General features: G+C 40.1%; 1 protein-coding gene across 3 annotated transcripts in view; it reads right to left on the bottom strand.

Annotated features, from left to right (window-relative positions):
- SAMSN1 (SAM domain, SH3 domain and nuclear localization signals 1) overlaps positions 1-19,074 on the bottom strand; it is a 96,931-nt gene that overhangs the window by 18,846 nt on the left and 59,011 nt on the right. For 2 of the 3 annotated variants that reach the window (XM_021299695.2, XM_005511438.3), the window contains one exon: positions 198-269. In XM_021299695.2, the coding sequence (XP_021155370.2) occupies positions 198-269 (72 nt within the window). Of the gene's footprint in view, positions 1-197; positions 270-11,823; positions 19,054-19,074 lie in introns of those variants that run through there. The other variant, XM_065064123.1, reaches the window with a different exon arrangement.

Below are 19,074 nucleotides of genomic sequence, written 5' to 3'. Positions count from 1 at the left end.
TAGTCTTCCCATCAAAGCACCAAAATTTAGGTGTGATTCTCTTGTTCATTTTGGCAAGGACTCAGTTGCCCAGACAGATCCAGGTACACCAACAAAGTTCTCACCAGTGTAAAATTTACACAGTAGTTTCCTAATGTTTTTGCATAACTGTCATGGGAAAGTGAACTGAAGAAAGTAAAACTTTGTGTTATACAGACCTCAGCTGAATCGTCTGTCTTTGATATCGAGTGGTGCCTGAAACGGTCAAAGCTTCCAAAGCTGCTCGTGCGCTGTAAAGAAAGAGAAGACCAACCTTGACTCACTGCTGGCATTTTATTCTGTTATTAAGATTTAAATACAACTGTCAAGTCACCTGTTTGTGTTAAAAATTCCTCCCAGATCAGTGGACCGTGAACTGCTACATCCAGCTAGAAACAAACTAGGAGGTGACTACAGGGAAAAAAATTTATGACTGTACTGCCAGAAGCAGAAAAATGAACAAAAAAATCCTAATACTGCTTCAAACAGTAATTAGATGGTGGATACGATCATGAGTTTTTCTACATTAGTTTCACATTACTCATGCACAGATATCTATGAGTTACTTCTCGGTAAGATTTCTGTCCATGAGGAAAAAAGCTGTTTCCATAAATATTATACAAGCCATAGAGTCGGTTATGGTGATGTAAACTGTGACAATTCACAGTTTACTCTCACAGCTGTAGAGAATCTATGGTTCTTTACCAACAGAAAACAGCAAGGACCAATACATGTTGTCCGAAATGCATATATTGCAGAGGAAGCAAGTAACAGAATAATCAAGCAGGCCACATGCTTTTCTTCCTAATCCTGCAATTCGAATATCTGATTTTTTAAATCTACATGGGTACAATTTTCCCCTGTGCCACAGCTTTGCTTAACATAAGAAAGGCTGCATTACTTGAGCTGTGCATTAAGAGACTGTGAATGGATTGTTTAACTTCCTTCTAATTTTCACTCTTTCTGTGAGTGGATAATTGACATGGTAAGGAGATTTTTGCAAGAGAGGTCATGCAGAAATACCTGCCAGACATGCCCAGGCAGAATTGTCTGACACTGCACTGCCAGTGGTGGCAAACTGCATAAAACTGGCACAGATGACAAGTCAGAAGTCCCTTTAAGTGGGGCCCTAACAATAACCAGAAATCAGACATTTCTCCAGTCTACCTTGTCTCAAAGAGCTTGTTTTTATGCCTTCACCAATACTCAAAGCTAAATTCAGAACGAGTCCTTTTTTTTGAAGTTCTTCACTCTTTCATACTAAATGACAGTCTTTTAATGCAGTATCAGAGTTTGTGAGCAGGGTTTACTGTTATATACTATATTATATCATCTCAGTATATTTCTGAGTGTTCAAAATCCCCTGTGGGGGAAAACAATGCTGAACTAAATAGCAAACCACAAAATAAACACATCCTGAACAAATTAATAAGTGATTTCACTGTTCGGTTACAGGTTTTCCTGTATTTATTAATCCATTTATCCTGGCCATGTGATGTCAGCAAAACCAGTTCCTTGCTCCGTTGCTTTCTTCCCTCCTCTAATCACAGGAGCCATCTTTTTATCTTGCCCTTGGTTTCTAATGCAATTTCCATGCTTTCTCCTGGCATCTCCAGCTATCATCACTGTCCATCTGGGAATGCCACAACTCTCTAAAGAACCTCTGAGCTTCTGGCTCTGCTCTATCATAATGGCTTTCCCTTCTTCTCTGCCAGCTAAGAGCTTTCACGACGTAGCCTCAGAGGTAGCTGACTTAGACCATCCTTTGAGCAACAAAAGAAGAGGAGAAAAGAACTGGTTTAATAGCCAGTCCCATTGCCTGCCTTTGTGTTGCAGACATGCTTAATGCCAGCATCAACCTGCTTCCAGTCATGTTAAGGAGAAATCTCTCAGTGATGGTGAGAGGAACAGAACTGCCTGAACTGCATGGAAGACCACCCTTCCTGCACCCATCCTCCAGTTGCTGACCTAGGCGGCAGGGTTATCAACACTGTGGGAGTGCTGTCTTCTGGAAAGCTACAAAACCGAAGACCTGCTTGAGCCAAGACCTATGTAACATTTTCAGCTGCTGGCGAATTTCTGAATGCTGGTACATCCCCATATCTGTTCTGCTCACAGCTGCCAAGCTGCTGTTTGCTGCTTTGTCTCCTGAAGCGCTACTTTCCTGGCAGCAGTCAGTCCTCTGCGAGACTCACCAGGAGTGGTGTCAGGCTCCTGATGCCACCATGCAGGGTGGCAAGGTGGCGTTCAGGCTTTGCAACCATGATCTTAAGGAAGGAGTTCACCATTGAGATGGAGAGAAGTTCTCTTTCCCCTCTACCCTGCTCTGGTGAGACCACACCAGGAATATTGTGTCCAGTTCTGGGCCTTTTGGTTCAAGAAGGACAGGAAACTGCTGAAGAGAGTCCAGCGCAGGGCAACAAAGATGATGAAGGGAGTGGAGCATCTCCCTTATGAGGAAAGGCTGAGGGAGCTGGGGCTCTTTAACTTGGAGGAGACCAAGGGGTGACCTTATTAATGTTTACCAATATATAAAGGGTGAGTGTCATGAGGATGGAGCCAGGCTCTTCTTGGTGACAACCAATGGTAGGACAAGGGGCAATGGGTTCAAACTGAAACACAAGAGATTCCACTTAAATTTGAGAAGAAACTTCTTCTCAGTGAGGGTGCCCAGGAACAGGCTGCCCAGGGAGGTTGTGGAGTCTCCTTCTCTGGAGACATTCAGAACCTTCCTGGACACATTCCTGTGTAATCTCATCTAGGTGTTCCTGCTCCAGGAGAGGGATTGGACTAGATGATCTTTTGAGGTCCCTTCCAATCCCTAGCACTCTGTGATTCTCTGTGAAAATGTTACCAGCTATGTGGAGCACACACGTACTTCCCCTCAGTGTCTCCATCCAGGAAGGACCTGATCTTATTCTGTCCGTGCTCATTAATCACAGAGTTACTACCCATATTAGCCCCTTAATCTCTTACACACAGTCACTTTTAAACTAAAAATAGTTTACGGAGAGAAAAAAGTAAGGCAAAGAAAAGCTACAGGATACCATATGAAAATACTTTGTCTTAGAGTCTCCATTTGAGAAGAAAAAAATCAGCATCCCCTGGAATACAACTGAAAATATAATCTCTTTGCTGTTTCATTTCCCCGTTTTCCCACACTTATTTAGTAATGATTTCACCCTCCCCTCAAAAAAAATCGATGTTGACATAGCAGTGGGAGAGGCCTGAGTACAAACAGATGGAAAAATGTACCCACATTTTGGGTCCATGTTCTAACCGCTGCAATTTAAGAAAAAAAGAAATAACATCATTTTTTTCACTAGCATTTCTGTGCACATCTAATCTGAAAAATATTCTAGCCAAAGGTTATTTGAAGAGGCTGACCCAGATTTGTGAATATTTTTGGACGAGTAAAATTACATTTACTACTCACTGGGGAGGAAAAAACAAAAAAGAAAGAAAAAATTACACAGCTCTCCTTGTAATTGATTGTAATCTCCCAGAAAATCTCTGTTGGCTAAACATTGTGGTTTATTTGTTTGTTTTTACCCATTGAAATTGAAAAGGACAATTTGGATTGTACACTTTAATTTTATCTAAAATTCCCATAAAGAACTTTGCTATTAAGTAGATGAACAATATCCTGTGACAAGGGGTTAGCTCAATAGTATGATATAAGAACACAGCCCCAAGGATTATGGTTCTATTAGACAGGATTAACACCTTTCACTGGCTCGTCAACCCAGCCAAATGTTCCCTGCAGCATGGAGTGGGAAGGATAGAAATAGGGAGGCTGAGATTCACAGCAATATTGGGAAAGTATGAAATAGTCTCACACAGCTATCTCTAAACATACACTGACCTTTCTGTTGCATTCAATCACTTCAAGATGTCTAGTAGGAATAACTGTATATTAAAGTGCAGATGTGCTGCAAACACTTTAAAAGGAACAAGAGGAAAAACATTGTTTATTGTTGGTCTTACCTATGAACAGCTTGAGCACAGGGAAATCAGTTACTCTTTTTTGACCCTTGAAACAACCTTATATCCTACATGTGCAGAAGCCTCAGGCTATTTTGTAGTGTACTTCAATGTTGCTTCATCCTTATTAAATATTAATAAGGGTTACAGGATGATTTCCACTATTCCAGATAATGGTCTTGTTGCACTGGAGAGCACTAAATAGGGCTGCTTCAGCAATTCTCCATACTAACTTTTTCCATTAAGTAATCAATAGCTACCACCTTTTAAAAATATATTCAACCCCATTATACTGATAACGAAAAGCAGATTTAGGAGCTCTGGGCTGCAAGGGGAACAGGGCTATTACTTTCAGTAGTGTCAGTCACTGCATTAGTGTCAGGGAACACCTACTTTGTGAAGATATGGACAGGCTTTATTTCCAGGTGAAGGGAAGCTTTTAAAGTAAATGCAAAGCTACTAGGAGAAAATATGCTATTGACTTTTGATACCAATATTCAGCATCCTATAAAGTTAAATGATTTTTCTGTCTGGGATCATGCAAGAGCTACCAATGGATGTGTTAAGCAAATAAGAATTTGCTCAGTAAAATCTAATGGAGACATGAGCAGGGGAGAAATATTTTTATTTTCTCACACAAGGACCGATCATATAATTTCTACATATCGATGCATTAACTTTCATCCCTTCCCCTTCACTATACCAAATTAGCATGATAGAAAATATCAAGGATATTTTTCAGTATTTTAAAACCTTCTTCTGTCTTTTCCTATTTCTTCAATTCCATGAAATCCAATAACTTTAAATAATAATTTTAAAGGTGTAAGTGCTATGTGATTATTGTTTATCTTAATTTGGACAGTCTGCAGTTGGTGATCTAACTTTTCTGTAAACAGCCTATGATTTTTCCCAGAAAATGTTATGGTATGCAAATAGAAAAACAACAAGAAGAGGTTCTGCAGTCTGTGTGTTTTTGTTATAAAACTTCCTTCCCTTGTTAGGCATATCATAGGAGAAAAAAGGTAATTCTTATGATAAACTAGTCAGAGCTTCTCCATGTCTAAAGACAACCTTTGAGCCAAAACTGGCAGCAGTTATCCTGCTAAATAATTATTATGGGTGATACTCATCTCATAGTTTCCTTTGGACAATTTACACTTCTCAGAGATCTGGTTCCCTGCTGTGAGAAATTCTAGCGCATTATGTTTTGCTTCAAGTTCTATTCAAAATAGCTTTTAAGTCCAGCACGAAGCAATGGCTTTGTGCTGACCCTCTTGCACAAGTAAATCTCTTGAAATTCCTCCATGCATTTTCATTTTTAGTCTCAATTCATCCTTAGACTACCCAGACTGTGCAAGCTGTACAGGGGCAAATGCGGTCATTGGGAATAACAAAAAGAGAGCTCAGCATGTTGCCCAATTTCCTCGCCTGCCACAGACACTTTTGTTCTTCCCTCTCTGCTCAGAAGAAGCCACAGTAGCTCCCAAGAGGACAGTCTGTGCTTGCTGCTGTGATCGATAGAGATAAGTGGAGCTCAGGATTTGATTCATTTCATCTGCTCTCTGATGCTCCTAGTGCCTCAGGAAGGAGGAGACTACTCTGGGAAGGAAATGAAGACTCACCAAAGTAGAAATGAATATTGCCACTCTGCTAGCTTATTTTGCTGCTTGCATATGTAATCAAATAAATGGTGTCCTAGACTTTCACAGAAAACAAGATAGCAAATTTTAACTTTGGGGATGTTCTGTCAAAAACAAGCAAGCAAACAAACAAAAAACCTCAAAAACCAAAAAACCCCACTGCAACTAAAATCCCCTCATTTCTGTTTAAAGAATGAGAATTCGCATACAAGATTCAGTAGCTCTCCAAAGAGTAATAGAAAAGTAAAAGAAAAAAAAAAAAAGACGTTGTGACCACTTTACCTCAGGATTTTTTTTTAATTTACACATTAGTTATGCATATAGAATGTATGACCACCAACCAAGCCATTAATATAACCTTACAGCTCATGCAAAACATGGCCTAAACCTTGTACTTTGCCAGTCAAAAGCAATAAAAAAGATACAGTTTGTTCTTGCAAACTCAAATAGGGCAATCTACTGAAATGGCATTTTTAACTGGCTTAAAAATGACTCTATAAAAGACTGGTTGTAATCATAGTCTGGTATTCAGTAACTGCATGGAGGTGGGCAGAGAGAGGATCAAAGTGGTCTCTGAATAAAATCGCCACCATGAAGTGTCAGAGCATATACCCTAATTTTAATGACGGAAAATGACTGGAAAATAAAAACTGTATAAAATACTGAGTTAATCATAGTCAACACTCCTCCAGGTCAACAAGCTTTGCTTTCCAGAGTAAACACTGAGTGGCTGTTTTATCAGTACTGCTATCTTGTACCAGCCTCTGTCTCTCAAGCCTGAACTGATGCTGACACGAAGTTCGTGGTTCCCGATAACCCAGTTTGCACGTCAGAATTTCCACTAGAAATGCGGTTCTCGAGTCCTTTCAGAGGGCACCTTGTGCAGGACAGGTGCTGATGCAGCTGAGAGCAAGGGGGAAGCTAACTTTCATGAAGTTGAACAAGGGCAAGATGGTTTGCAAGGTCTATAAGTCTTCCTCAGGCAAAGGCAAGCCATGTAGGAAGTCTGAGCAAAAACACAATTTTGTCTGGCAAAAAAAAAATGTGCTGTGTTGATTGAACGAGTTTGTGAGGGACAAAATAAGGAAGCAATTTAAGAAATGCTGATCTTAACACTAAGAAAGTTTTTTTGCAACTGAGTGTTGCAAAATGTATAGGGGGAGGGGGTGGGGAGCAGATCTGACTCCTCTTTAAATACACATTGACCCTGAATTTTGAGGATCCCTCGTTCCTGCCCAGTTGCTGCAGAGCACTCTCAGTTCCCAGTGAGAAAAGTCACTTCAAGTGCTCTCCTGGCAGTCTGTCCAATTCTGGGAGTGTGCACACAGGTATTTGCAATAATTATGTAATTAAGACTTTATTATTTATATGACATTTAATTAAAAGTGACTTTCAGTGGCACACAAAACCATGAAAAGCAAATGACTTCAAAAGGAGGTTAAGGATGTGTGACAAACTCACAGGAGCTATGAAAATGACAGTTAAGGACTTGGCATGATGTGCACTTCTACCTCCCCGCTATCCTTTTTTACCCTTCATTTACACATGGGCAGAAACATTGAGGGACAAGCCTGGAAATCTTCCTTCCACAGGCGGATCACAGATCTGCGACTGCAGTAAAGCGGAGCACTGTCTGAGTAAAGATTGGTTAAATACAATATAAGCACTGCAGGTGTTGATCTCTAAGCCCTTAAATACCAACACCTTTCTTCTCCTGAAACTTCATCTTTTCAGAACCAGATGAGTGCACAGACAAGTTCATATTTTAAAAGTGAATCACCTTGCTTCAGTTAAAGTCCCTACCCAGTTTACTTATACAGCACAATACTGTGTGTTATCCAGGTCCTGACTTTGCAGGGTTCAGCTGGATTTCTCAGGGGAGTGAAATTACTCACATGCGTTTTTGCAGAATGGGCTTTAAATAAAGAAGAAAATACCTGTGCCCAAAGAGGAGACGAGCAGCATGCAGCCCCCAAGGGCTCAGTTTAAAGGGAGCCCCATGCCTGCCCAGCACACAGGGAGTGGGCAGCCAGCATCCTCCCCTAGAGGAAGTGGGGATCTCCCACACGCCACTACCATGAATGCTCCCACACCGGAGCAGAAGTACTGATAAGGATCCTACCACCTCGTCGGGCTATACATAGACAGCATGCAGAACAGTGCAGGGAGACACAGCATGTCTGAGGGCTTTGCTGTTCCTTTTGGCAAGCCTGAGAAGCAACGACAGCTGCCAGCTGCAGCACGCTTGCCTGCCAGCCCTGGTGCAGAGCAGCAGGAGATAGGCAGAAAGTACTCTTGCCTGGTGTGACAGTGTTTTGGTCAGAGCCTCTGCAACTCAGCCATTGTAACACAGCCTTACAAGGTCCTCTACAGGGGTTATTTTGGTGACAGAGCCTCCTTGCATATCTTGCACTTCGTTCGTGCATGTTGTGGGAGCTGGTCCTGCTCCTAGGGAGTCACCAAGAATAAAAGGCAGCTTCTGCATTCCTTGCCAGGGAGAGGCACATATTCTGTGGAAGGTGTTCCTTCAAGTGACCTTCCAGAAGGAAATAAGATTAAAAAAAAAAAAAATAACCTCTAAGTCATGGTTAGGTCTGACCATCCCAAAAGCTCGTTTGGATTTTTGAAGAGTAAGCAAACTTCAGGAAACCTTTATACAAGTTTTACCGCTGTCCTGGAGTCTTATCCTTGACAACAGGTAATAACCAATAACAAGCTAATTCTAAGAAACTTGGGGGAGAGGGGATAAAGAGAGTTAGTTTTTATTACTTTTAAATGAGTGTTTGATACATCATGTTGGTTCCCCTGATTAATGTTCACAGCAAACTCAGCCATTGGAGTTGTAATGTTTCTGCAAGCTTCCCTACAGCAAAGCTCAGCCATTAATTCACCGGCATATGTCAGCTCAGCAGAGCAAGGTCACTCTTCTCTTTCAAGGGGAACCTTTTTAGAAATAATAAAACTGACAGAAAGTTCTTTTTTGCATGCTTTATGTCACCTGAGGTTGAGTGCTGCAGTTAATATCACAGAGCTTATAAACATTCCCATCTTCAGCAGTCTCCAACCCCACTGGGCTCCTGGAACCTCAACTTTTTTTTTTTTGTTTAAGTAATATAGTGACAGCTTTATGTGGGGCAGATATACAGTATGTAATCCTAAATGAGTAAAAAATGAACAAATCTTTTCTTAGGCTTTTTAGAGGAGAAATTTTGGAAGGCACTAAGAGACTGCTGATACTGCAGTATGCATTTAGGATGCTTGTGCTTAGAGAAAAACATGTAGAATTAGAGACTTTGTCTCCATGGATGCTTGCAGCTTTGGCTAAAAGGGAGCAAATTTTAAAATGCCATGAGTCCGCCTTGTTTCCATTTCACTGTTAACTGATACTGCAGGGTGGAAATCTGTATAGGCATGCAAAGTAAAGAGAACACAAAGTTAATTGATCTATTTATGGAAAAAAATTGAACTTGTAAATAAATAAAGATGTGTTAGTCATCTGTTATGATAATTGATTGTGACTAGAACTTATTTATCGGGATACAAATATTACAGAACATGATATACAAACTAACTAGCTGAAGAATAAGATCCAAACAATAGGCCAATTTTCTTCTCCTCATTATCTCCCTTCAGACATCCTGACTACACTTGATTAATGAATCCATAGTGAGATTAGCTGAAATTGCCTTAATGGAGATGCACTACAATAGAGAAGCAAAATTCAGTTCAGTATCTATCATCAGCCAATGTGAATTTTAGTGTTTCATCAAATATATATGTCTATTTATTGACATAATTTTTTTCTGGGAAATAATAAATAAATAAAAGACTGTACTCATTACAGTGGGATAAATTTTGACTCCTTTAAAATGATGACCAGTGTCACCGTTTTTTCCCCTTCATCTATCCTCCCTTATCACAAGATTGAATTCCAATGTCGGCTTATTGCCATCCACGAGCCAAAGTTATCCTTATTGTCTAGTTGAAGAAAGCACATGTGCTGCTTTACAGCAGTTTTGCAACTTCAAAAATGGGACATCTTGCTCAACATATACCTGGGAATCTAAAATATGCTCCTTGGAAATCTGAACTGAAAATAAATTCAGTAAGCTTTTGGTTTTGAACCAGTGTAGGACCTGAAAGAAGGTTTCCAGCTCAGGCTTTCCTTGTGATTTAGCACTGCTGAAGATACTTCTTAGTGCAGAAGTTATGATGTGTTAAATTAGGTATTTTATCTTTGTAGCAGAAGTTCTATAACTGCAATTCCAGGAAAAAAATATAAAGCAAACCAAACAAACAAAAACCCCGTCCAACCAACCAAAAACCAACCAACCAAACAAAAACCACAAAAAAAAACAAAAACAACCTAGATGTCTGAAGACAAGATAGCATCCTGATTCGAGTCACCCTTATACCAAAATCACCAGCTCACTGGGGGTACTGGGTACAGCAAATGGTACTAGTTTAGTATGGGCACATCAACTCCCCTCTCTCTGTCTGATTTTCTCTGTGGCAGTGGGGTTATTGCGATCACAGCTCAGTGGAAAACTACAGTTTCATCTCGTGAAAAACAAATGTACCACATGCTTGAAGTGTGCTTTCATTCTGACACATGATGAAATTGAGACTGAGTTTCTCACTCCCCCTCTGCTCCTGCAACTTCTGTGAAAACCACACATAGTTGAGATGATGCTGCCAGGGCACAAACATAAGCAAGGACTTTGAGGTGTTCTTTGAGGTTATTGCATCTGGAACATTGTGTCCAGTTCTGGGTCCCTCAGTTCAAGAAGGACAGGGAACTGCTGGAGAGAGTCCAGTGCAGGGCAACAAAGAGGATGAAGGGAGTGGAGCATCTCCCTTATGAGGAAAGGCTGAGGGAGCTGGGGCTCTTTAGTTTGGAGGAGACTGAGGGGTGACCTCATTAATGTTTATTAATATGTAAAGGGTGAGTGTCATGAGGATGCAGCCAGGCTTTTCTCGGTGACAACCAATGACAAGGGGCAATGGGTGCAAACTGGAACACAGGAGGTTCCACTTAAGTGTGAGAAGAAACTTCTTAACGATGAGGGTGCCAGAGCACTGAAACAGGCTGACCAGGGAGGTTGTGGAGTCTCCTTCTCTGGAGACATTCAAAACCCCCCGGACACATTCCTGTGTAACCTCATCTGGGTGTTCCTGCTCCAGCAGGGGGATTGGACTAGATGATCTTTTGAGGTCCCTTCCAATCCCTAACATTCTGTGATTCTGTGATTCTGTGAATCCCAAATTCAAGGCCATACTCCAAATCTTACTGAAATCTGGCCTATTGCTGCAAAGGCGATCGTGCCAGCTAGAAGTTTTTAAGCTTTGATGAACGGGTAGGAATGTGTTGTCTCTTCCCATTCCTTCAGATACTAACTAAAATCCCAAACACATAGTTTTCAAACATTTTACCACAATTACCAAGAGACCTCAATCAAGCAAATGTAAGTTCCATTATAGAGACAGGAAGAAAATTATGGAAACAGCCCAGTAGACAACAATAGAAGAGCCTTGTCAAGTACTTGTAACTAGAATTGAATGACTACTCTACCACCATCAGTCATTTCATGGACCCTTTACACAGGCTCCGAGCTACTCATCCATCAGTAAACTATGACCCTTTTCCAGCTCTGTTAAGTAGTTTTTTGATCTAACATCTGATTTTTAAAAAGAAGGCAGATAGACAGAAGTATAAAACAGAACAGCTGTGCTGAGTGAAAGCAATTCATGAGTGGTAAAGCTCAGCACCTACTTTGCAGCAGAGAGTCAACCTGCGTGAGCTTGTTCAGCTGTCTCAGCCACTTTGTCATCTCATCTTCACACATCTGCTTTTGGCTGTGCTGTTGCTAAGTGAGGCTGATTTCTTTATCTCACGGCTGCAGGCTGTCAGTGACAAAGCTCCATCTCTATCTCAAACATAACAGTAGAGAGAAGACATGAAACTGCATCATAGCTTTTCGATGTTTTCTGGTTGAACAGCACTCGTCCAGTGCTTCTCCTCTCTGAAGAAGCCATGACAAACACTGCAGTAAACCCTAAAGCCAAGTACTCAAGTATTCCAGTAGCCTCACATCTCGCTTGCCTTTCTACATACCCAAAAGAACCGCAAATGTACCACGCCTTCTGAATGAGGTCAGCATGACCAAGTCAAGGAACTTACAGTTTCCTGTGGTTCTCAAGGAAGTAACCATTCAGCATCCCATGGAAATCAAGGACAGGAGTGTGAGGTTGCTTGGTTGTTCTTGTGAAGATTATAAAAGAGAAAAAGACATCAAAGCTTGTGCTGGGTGATGGTTAGAGATGACAGACCTTTTGCTGCTGACATTCAGCTTAGCAGAAAGATGGCAGTAGGTGTTACGACTGGCAACTAAGCAGCCTGAAGATTGTGTACAGGTGAAGCTGTTATCCAGATTTCTGTGTATACATGGAACAAAACAAAGAGGTGTGGAGAAAAAAGTAGCAGTACAGTATGTAATATGAATAGTCAAAGAAGAAGCTTCCATGAAGCAGTTAAAAATCTCCAAACTTTTCCCTAGGCTGGAAGTCTGGGAAGAGGAAAAAAAAGTAAGAACTATTGTTAAAGGGGTGTAATTTAGGGTTCTGTTGGGCAGGGAGGGGTCAAGTGCATCCACCACAACGTCCTCTTGGGTGCACTCTAAGTGGAATAAGATACAAGAAGCTAGAAAGGTATGATCCAGAAGATATACAGGAGAGATTTCACTTGGGAAAAAATAGATGGTCATTCATCTTCCCATGGAATATCAACACGTGTACAATACACCTTCATCTGATGTATAAAACAAACTTTTCCATTAGGGTGGCTTAAAGGACATACGTCTTGCTAAACATTCAGAACATATATAATCTGGAGCATGGTGCCAAGCAGCAAAATGTCTAGCAAAAACACTGCCATTACTAATTTGTGGAAGAGAGTGTATCTGTTTCTAGCAACTGAGGTAAATCTGCTGTCTCTGTTGCAAGTTTTCAGAAGATAAAGGTTAAGGGATAATGTGATTTCTGAGGCCCAGAAGAGGGTTTTTTTTGCCTTCTCTGGAGTGAGTATTGCCAGAGGTTTCTGCCCACAAATCACAGGGTTGATTCTTCTGGCTGAAGTGTTTGTAGCCACCCACAAATTGCTTATACCAACTGGCCATTGATGGCTTTATAATGACTTCAGTCTGGATTTATGCTATGACACAAATTACTAGAAGAGTGTTGAAACCTACAGAAAACTGTAGGCCACATCCTCTACCTGTCCTGCCCATACATAGTTACTGCTTTTTTCCAGAAATGACAGATATGCTGGCCAATGTTTCATTTGGGATACTTTGCGTTTCCTAGAAACACAATATTGAAGTATGTCAACCACTCTGTAAAGCTAATTAAAATATTAGAAGGCAACTAATGCTGATTTATGTCACCTTCATAATTGTACTACTGTATTTATCAGAGAGTACAATTACAAACTATGTGGTTAATAGCCTGGTTTCTAAAAATGGCTGGAGAAGGTGGTACAGACATCTTGAATGCTCTTGTTTGCTTCGGAAAACAAAGAACCAAACTGGATTTATGACTCTAAGCAAAATGAATACAAATGTGGAAAATATTCTCTTTGGGAAATTTTCTCTTACTTGTTTTAAAATATTCTGCTATTAAGAACTTAAGCTTGTCTAGTGAAGGAAAACCAGGACAGGGAAGAAATAAGAAATTACCCAAATTTTGAATAAAGTTGGTGAAAATTTAAAAGGTGATGTAGACAAGGGAACACACAAAAAGGCCAGGACTGGACCAGTCCACAGATTTCATTTTTTTCCCTTTGGCGCATGAGCTATTCAAGAGTTGTATGAACCCTCAGTGACCCTGTGTGTTGATCTGAGCGTCAACATCTGAAGTTTGGTCATCCTAATCAGCCTCTTGTTCTTTCCCCACAAAGACCCTGGAATCTTACTTTCTGGTGAGAAAAGAAAATTCAAGACCTTACGAGAAGAGATATGTTAACATATACATTAAGATGCAAACAACTTTCTGAAACTGCTCTAGAAAAACAAAATTGGCTGATGATCAAGAAGATGGTAATACAAATGGAGAAAATATACCAGATATAGGAGGAGCAGCAATATGATTTTTAAGGCTTTCCACTCATACAGAAAAAATAAAACGAGATTAACTCTAACCTTGTTCTGTGTTTTTTTTTTGTTAAGCCTGAGGGAGACAGGAAACACCTTCTGAAGTGTCACCTGCAATCCTTTTTACCCCTTCTGCACATACATGGTTATTACAAGTATTATTTTTTCTTTCTCTGAACCCTTCCTGATAAAGGCACACAGGTATTTTTTTTCACTATGAACTAGGTTCTTAAAATTACAGCCCAGATGTTGTCATGCATTTCTTCTTATTTAACAGAGTTCAAATGGATTTTGACAAACAGTCTTTCTTCAAGAGGCAATGCAGTAAAGACCTTTAATGACAGAACTATGTGTCATCTTTGCCTATAAGCATAAATTTGCACAGCGGGCAGCACGGTGAAAACAGCTTATCATCAACTCATCACCTCTCATCATTGTTAGAATGAAATGCAAATGGAAGCGAACATCACTTCAGTCATGGTTGTGAAAATTAGCATCTGTGACATTAGCAGTGGCTCATTTATTATGTGCTCTAAATATCAGGAGGAAAGAAAAGAATATAAAACTTGCTATTTTCAGAACTCTACCAGTCTTTACTTTTGAAATAAAATTAAAACCCTCAGCTTTCCCAACTCAAGGATAAATCATAGTTAATATTCATTTATACTGAGCATCTCTTCACTGCAGATCTTGTCCTACAGAAGATCTAATAAAGTCTTAAATTATTTTTGGTCTTTAGATTTGCTGTACATACTTTCTATTTTCTTTAATAAGTGTTCTCAGGAACCACTGTCTAAAAAAAAAAAAACAGTACCAAAAAAACTTGCTTCTACATCTATCTGCACTTCAGGCTCCAAACACTTAGGCAAGCAATAAACTTTACTCAATGACAAATCTCATTGAACTCGATGGGATCACTGCTAATTTATTCTTTTAAGCATTTTCAAGACCAGAATCAGGCCTTTTGTGAAGAGTATATAAAAAGTGGAAATCCTGGCCTCAAGTTGATGGCAAAAAGGTGCATTGATTTCCATGGATGCAGGGTTTCATTTAAAACTTATAAAAAGCAAAATTATTGGTATGAAATAGTACTAGGGAACAAAGTTGCACATTAAAATATTTCTTTCCATTGGATTTGCCACTATTTTCTCATAAACCTGAAAACAAGAAATTTTTTATCACCTAAGTAAGTGAATATTGATTTAATCAGAAGCTTGGACATATTTTTGCCTAAACAAAATGCACAGCCATTGACCCTGCATTGTCTTACACACCAGAAGTAAGTTGAGTTTCAAGCACCAAGTATATTTGGAAGCAGAATAAGGAAACAAAAACGTCTCAAACCTTTAGCATAAACATAGATCAACTGTCATGTAGAATTATGACACAAGACTTTCTTCAGTCAAGCCAGAAAAAATGACACAAAGTCATCTTTGTTTCAGCTTGAAGTAAAGCCAAGAATCATCAGGCAGTTCTCAAGTTTACTATGTCCGTAGGAATTTGAGAGAAAGAGACAAAAAAGAAATAGGCTCTAGCAGTACATTACACCCTGCGAAGTGGCCAAGACAATACAGGAATGTTTTACAGATTATTTGCACCTTCCATTGTCATTTGCACCTGGTCAAATGTGCAAAACAGTGCAAAGTTGAATGCAAGGCTGCTGTGAAGTGCTTCAATGGTGTTTTATTTGTATAGTGCCAGGATATGGTGCTTCCATATGAAAAAGAGAAGACTAGATCCTGTATAATTTCTTAGAATGCTTTTTCTTACCATTTTCTAAATCTGCTTCATGCCACTCCCCACACACACTGACACTTGTAATGTCATAAGGGCCAAAAAGGGAAAAATCCAGGTGATTTAAGAGGTCGTTGTTCCATCCCCTGAATCAGCTGTTCTCCTCCTCGCCAGGTCTCTAAGGGGTGATGGGACAGACTGCACAAACTGAAGCACATCTAGTACAAGCATCCTTCCCCCCACTTGCTGTAGTACTTTCCTGTCTGCAAGTAAAACCCCAGCAATGCAGGTGACACATGTGCTCCCTGCAGTGAGCTCCTGCAGCTGGGCTGACTCTGGCCATCAGCACGACCACAAACCTCAGGGCTCGGTGCAAGACCTGGTTTGTTTGACCTCACCTGCCCACAAAAACAGCTGCAGAACAGCACAGCTACACTGTATAGATGAAGCTGTGTCTCATCTGTCAGAAAAGAAAGGGGGATAGATGAGGACTGAAAGAAGTGTGGAAAGTGAACTGCCTCTTGGTGGCTGTCCTGATGGGGGGTGCACAGGCTCTGTCATGAAAGAAAGTTATTTAAGGTCCCAGATAGACAAACAGACAAGGTTAGACAAGCTTGAAATAGAGAGCTTAGCCCTTCAGTTAGTTGAATTTCAACAATTTTAAGGAGGGTATTTTTAAGCTTTAGGACTTTTCTTTTTTATTTCAACTACCAGGATCCTCAGCTGATGTACAAGGTATAAATGTACAGTTCCATGGCAGTACATGCAGCTATAATGAAAAACATTAGCAAAGGATCAGAATCCTTCCAGTACCTCTTTTGAAAACATTTCTCTCATGCTTCTCTCCCTGTATTCTCTGGGATGACACCAGGTGTAGGTTTTTTCTGCCTAGCAATGAATGTTTATTTATTTAGTTTACGTACAAAGCATATGGTAGTTATATGCATATTGATGCATATGCAAGAGCTGCCAGATATACAAATAAGTTGTTAGCCTGACCGCAATGCTGCGGAAGTCCTGCTCTATAAAGAAACAAACTTGCAACTTTACTTTTTCATTACAATGGGCAAGCATCAACCCTTTAACAGCAGACACTGAGAGTTGAAAGATTCTATTTTTTGTCTATGTAGCACATAATGGATCTGCAGAACTCCCTTAAGCACCACAGTAATCAATGAAGTAAAGTAAACGCATTGCATGCAGAGACTGGCAGATACTGAAAACATGTGTTAGCCCTGCATAGGCCATTGACTTGCCCATCGCTACTAGAAGCTTTATACAGGTAAAACAAGTTGCCTTGAGAAGGGTTTTAACATCTGCCTGTATGGCATTCCTTCATCTTTATCAAAAGGCATAACTTGATGCCGATATGCTTCACATCAGAAAGTAATAAAAGCAAGAGTATTAAGAAGAAAATCCTGCTGAAACATTTGAATTAATGCACAGAAGCTCATCCAATTGTGTTAAAGACAACTGGTCGCTATGGGTAAGAGTCAGTTACCTAAAAAGATCTTTTTGGTGTCCTCTTTGCAGCCCTAAGTAGCAAACCTGATTTTCACTTAACACTCCAGACCTTATGGCTCTCACGTAGGTCTTGTGCCAGCCCCGTATAGATACATTGGAGACACTGGGACATCTAAGCCACCTAAAGGCAAGGTGAGGTAGCCCAGGACCTCCACAGCGACAAGGGCATCCTGCCCTGCGAGTGTGCGGAGGTACCAGATGTGGCCTGTGCAGAGCAGGGGCAGCCAGGAAGTGATCTAGGGAAGACGCTTGGGAAATCCTGTAACTTCTGTCGGGAGGTAAGGACCTGCACCCTACCTTACACAATTCTGTATTAAGCAACCTAAGTATTTGCGTTGCTTCCACAGGGCATGTTTCGAAACACGCTAAGATTTCTATTCTGTGCAATGCAGGGCTGTCTCCTCCCATGCTCTTTTCATGAATAGCACATTCAGCAAAAACATGCACATTGTGGAAAGTTTACACAATTCTGTGCACAAGTGGGACTACAGTAGGTGAAGTGTTTCAAAGCACACTACTGAGGCAGAGAGACATCCTGAGACACTTCACCAAGACCTTTCCTTTTTTGTAAACATTTACAGTAAGACAAAGTCAGCACAGCGAAGTCAGTAGGTTTGACCGTCAAGTGGTTAGACTCTTTTTATCCCCGTTTTACACATACGGTGAATTGAATCCAAGACCATGATACGTATATATATTTTTCAGAAGCCACAGTGGCAGCATCTGAACAACATGGAGTGCATTCATGAATGAATAACTAACTGTGGAAGATAAAAATTCAGACTGTTAAGGAATCTATTATTCTAGAAGAGAGAGACCAAAACGTGCTTTTGTAATTATTTAACAGGCAGGAAAACAAAGCCATCCAAAGAGTTTCTCAAACTCATTCCTTGCTTAGCCTATAGTGTAATTAGATATTAATTATACTTCTTCCATATCTTTAAAAAAACATATGGTGATTGAACAGAAGAAAATGCATACCATACAAACTAGTGAAAGACTTCAAATCCCATTCAAATATATGGGAAAATGGATTCAGAATTCTTTGAAATCCATGGAAAAACCATGAAATTTAATTGTTAATGAGTCATAGTCTAAAACTACAAGTGCAATACACAAAAGCCAATTCTGAATAAAACCAGAAGATATTCCTGCTGAAATAGTGTCTGCAACAATATGTAGGACTCAGAAATTACAAAGTGAGTTGTATTCCCAAACAATGAGAAGATAGGTCTGTAAACTAGGAGAGAGTGAGTTACTGAGACCACTGATACACTAAAAGGCTTTTCTAATCACTTATTTAAATTTTGAGTACTGGTAATTTGAGGTAGAAGTGGAAAATGAAGCGCTCAGGTCTAGCAGTAGCTGTTTCTTTTCAGGCTTATAATACGCTTGCAAAGGTCACTGCACCCAGTCCAGGGATCGAAATTTCTAGTACAGGACACATCCTTATGCATCTTGCAAAACTCTGTCTTTCTTGCAACTCCAGACTGTAGAAAGTGTCCAGTGTAGCATATTAGCAATTGATTCAGAGTATTTATTTCAGGTTGAAAGTATAACAATTCCCAGAAAAGTGAAATGCCAAACACAGATTGCCAAGTACCCCCTCCTCCTCTGGTTATGATGATGCAGAAGTAAATTTATTGAAATAAGGAACAAATTTAATAGCTTTTCTAATTCTTTACTGACTCTCACCCTCTTTTGCAGGACATCATCAGTTTATCATAGGTGAAAGGGAGAGAGGGGATTTTTATGAGCCTCTTTGTGAAAAGACTGAAGCAGACATACAACAAAGTCCAGAACAAGGACCATTCAGCACAGCTATAGCAGCTTCACAATGATGATTCTTTGAATTAGATCACTACTTCTATAAAGTAAATATACACAAATACATTCCTGAGATTATGCCACGGGGGCACTTGCACATCAGGAAATCCTGAAGCCAGGATTTAAAGGAAATCCTCCGTTTAAAAATTGTTAACAATTCCTGCTATTATTCATTGTCAATAAAAATTCAATATTCTTAC

Source organism: Columba livia, chromosome 1, assembly GCF_036013475.1.
Source record: "Columba livia isolate bColLiv1 breed racing homer chromosome 1, bColLiv1.pat.W.v2, whole genome shotgun sequence".
Classification (NCBI taxonomy): domain Eukaryota; kingdom Metazoa; phylum Chordata; class Aves; order Columbiformes; family Columbidae; genus Columba; species Columba livia.
The sequence above is the reverse complement of the archived record's forward strand: the minus strand, read 5'-3'. Positions and strand labels throughout refer to the sequence as shown.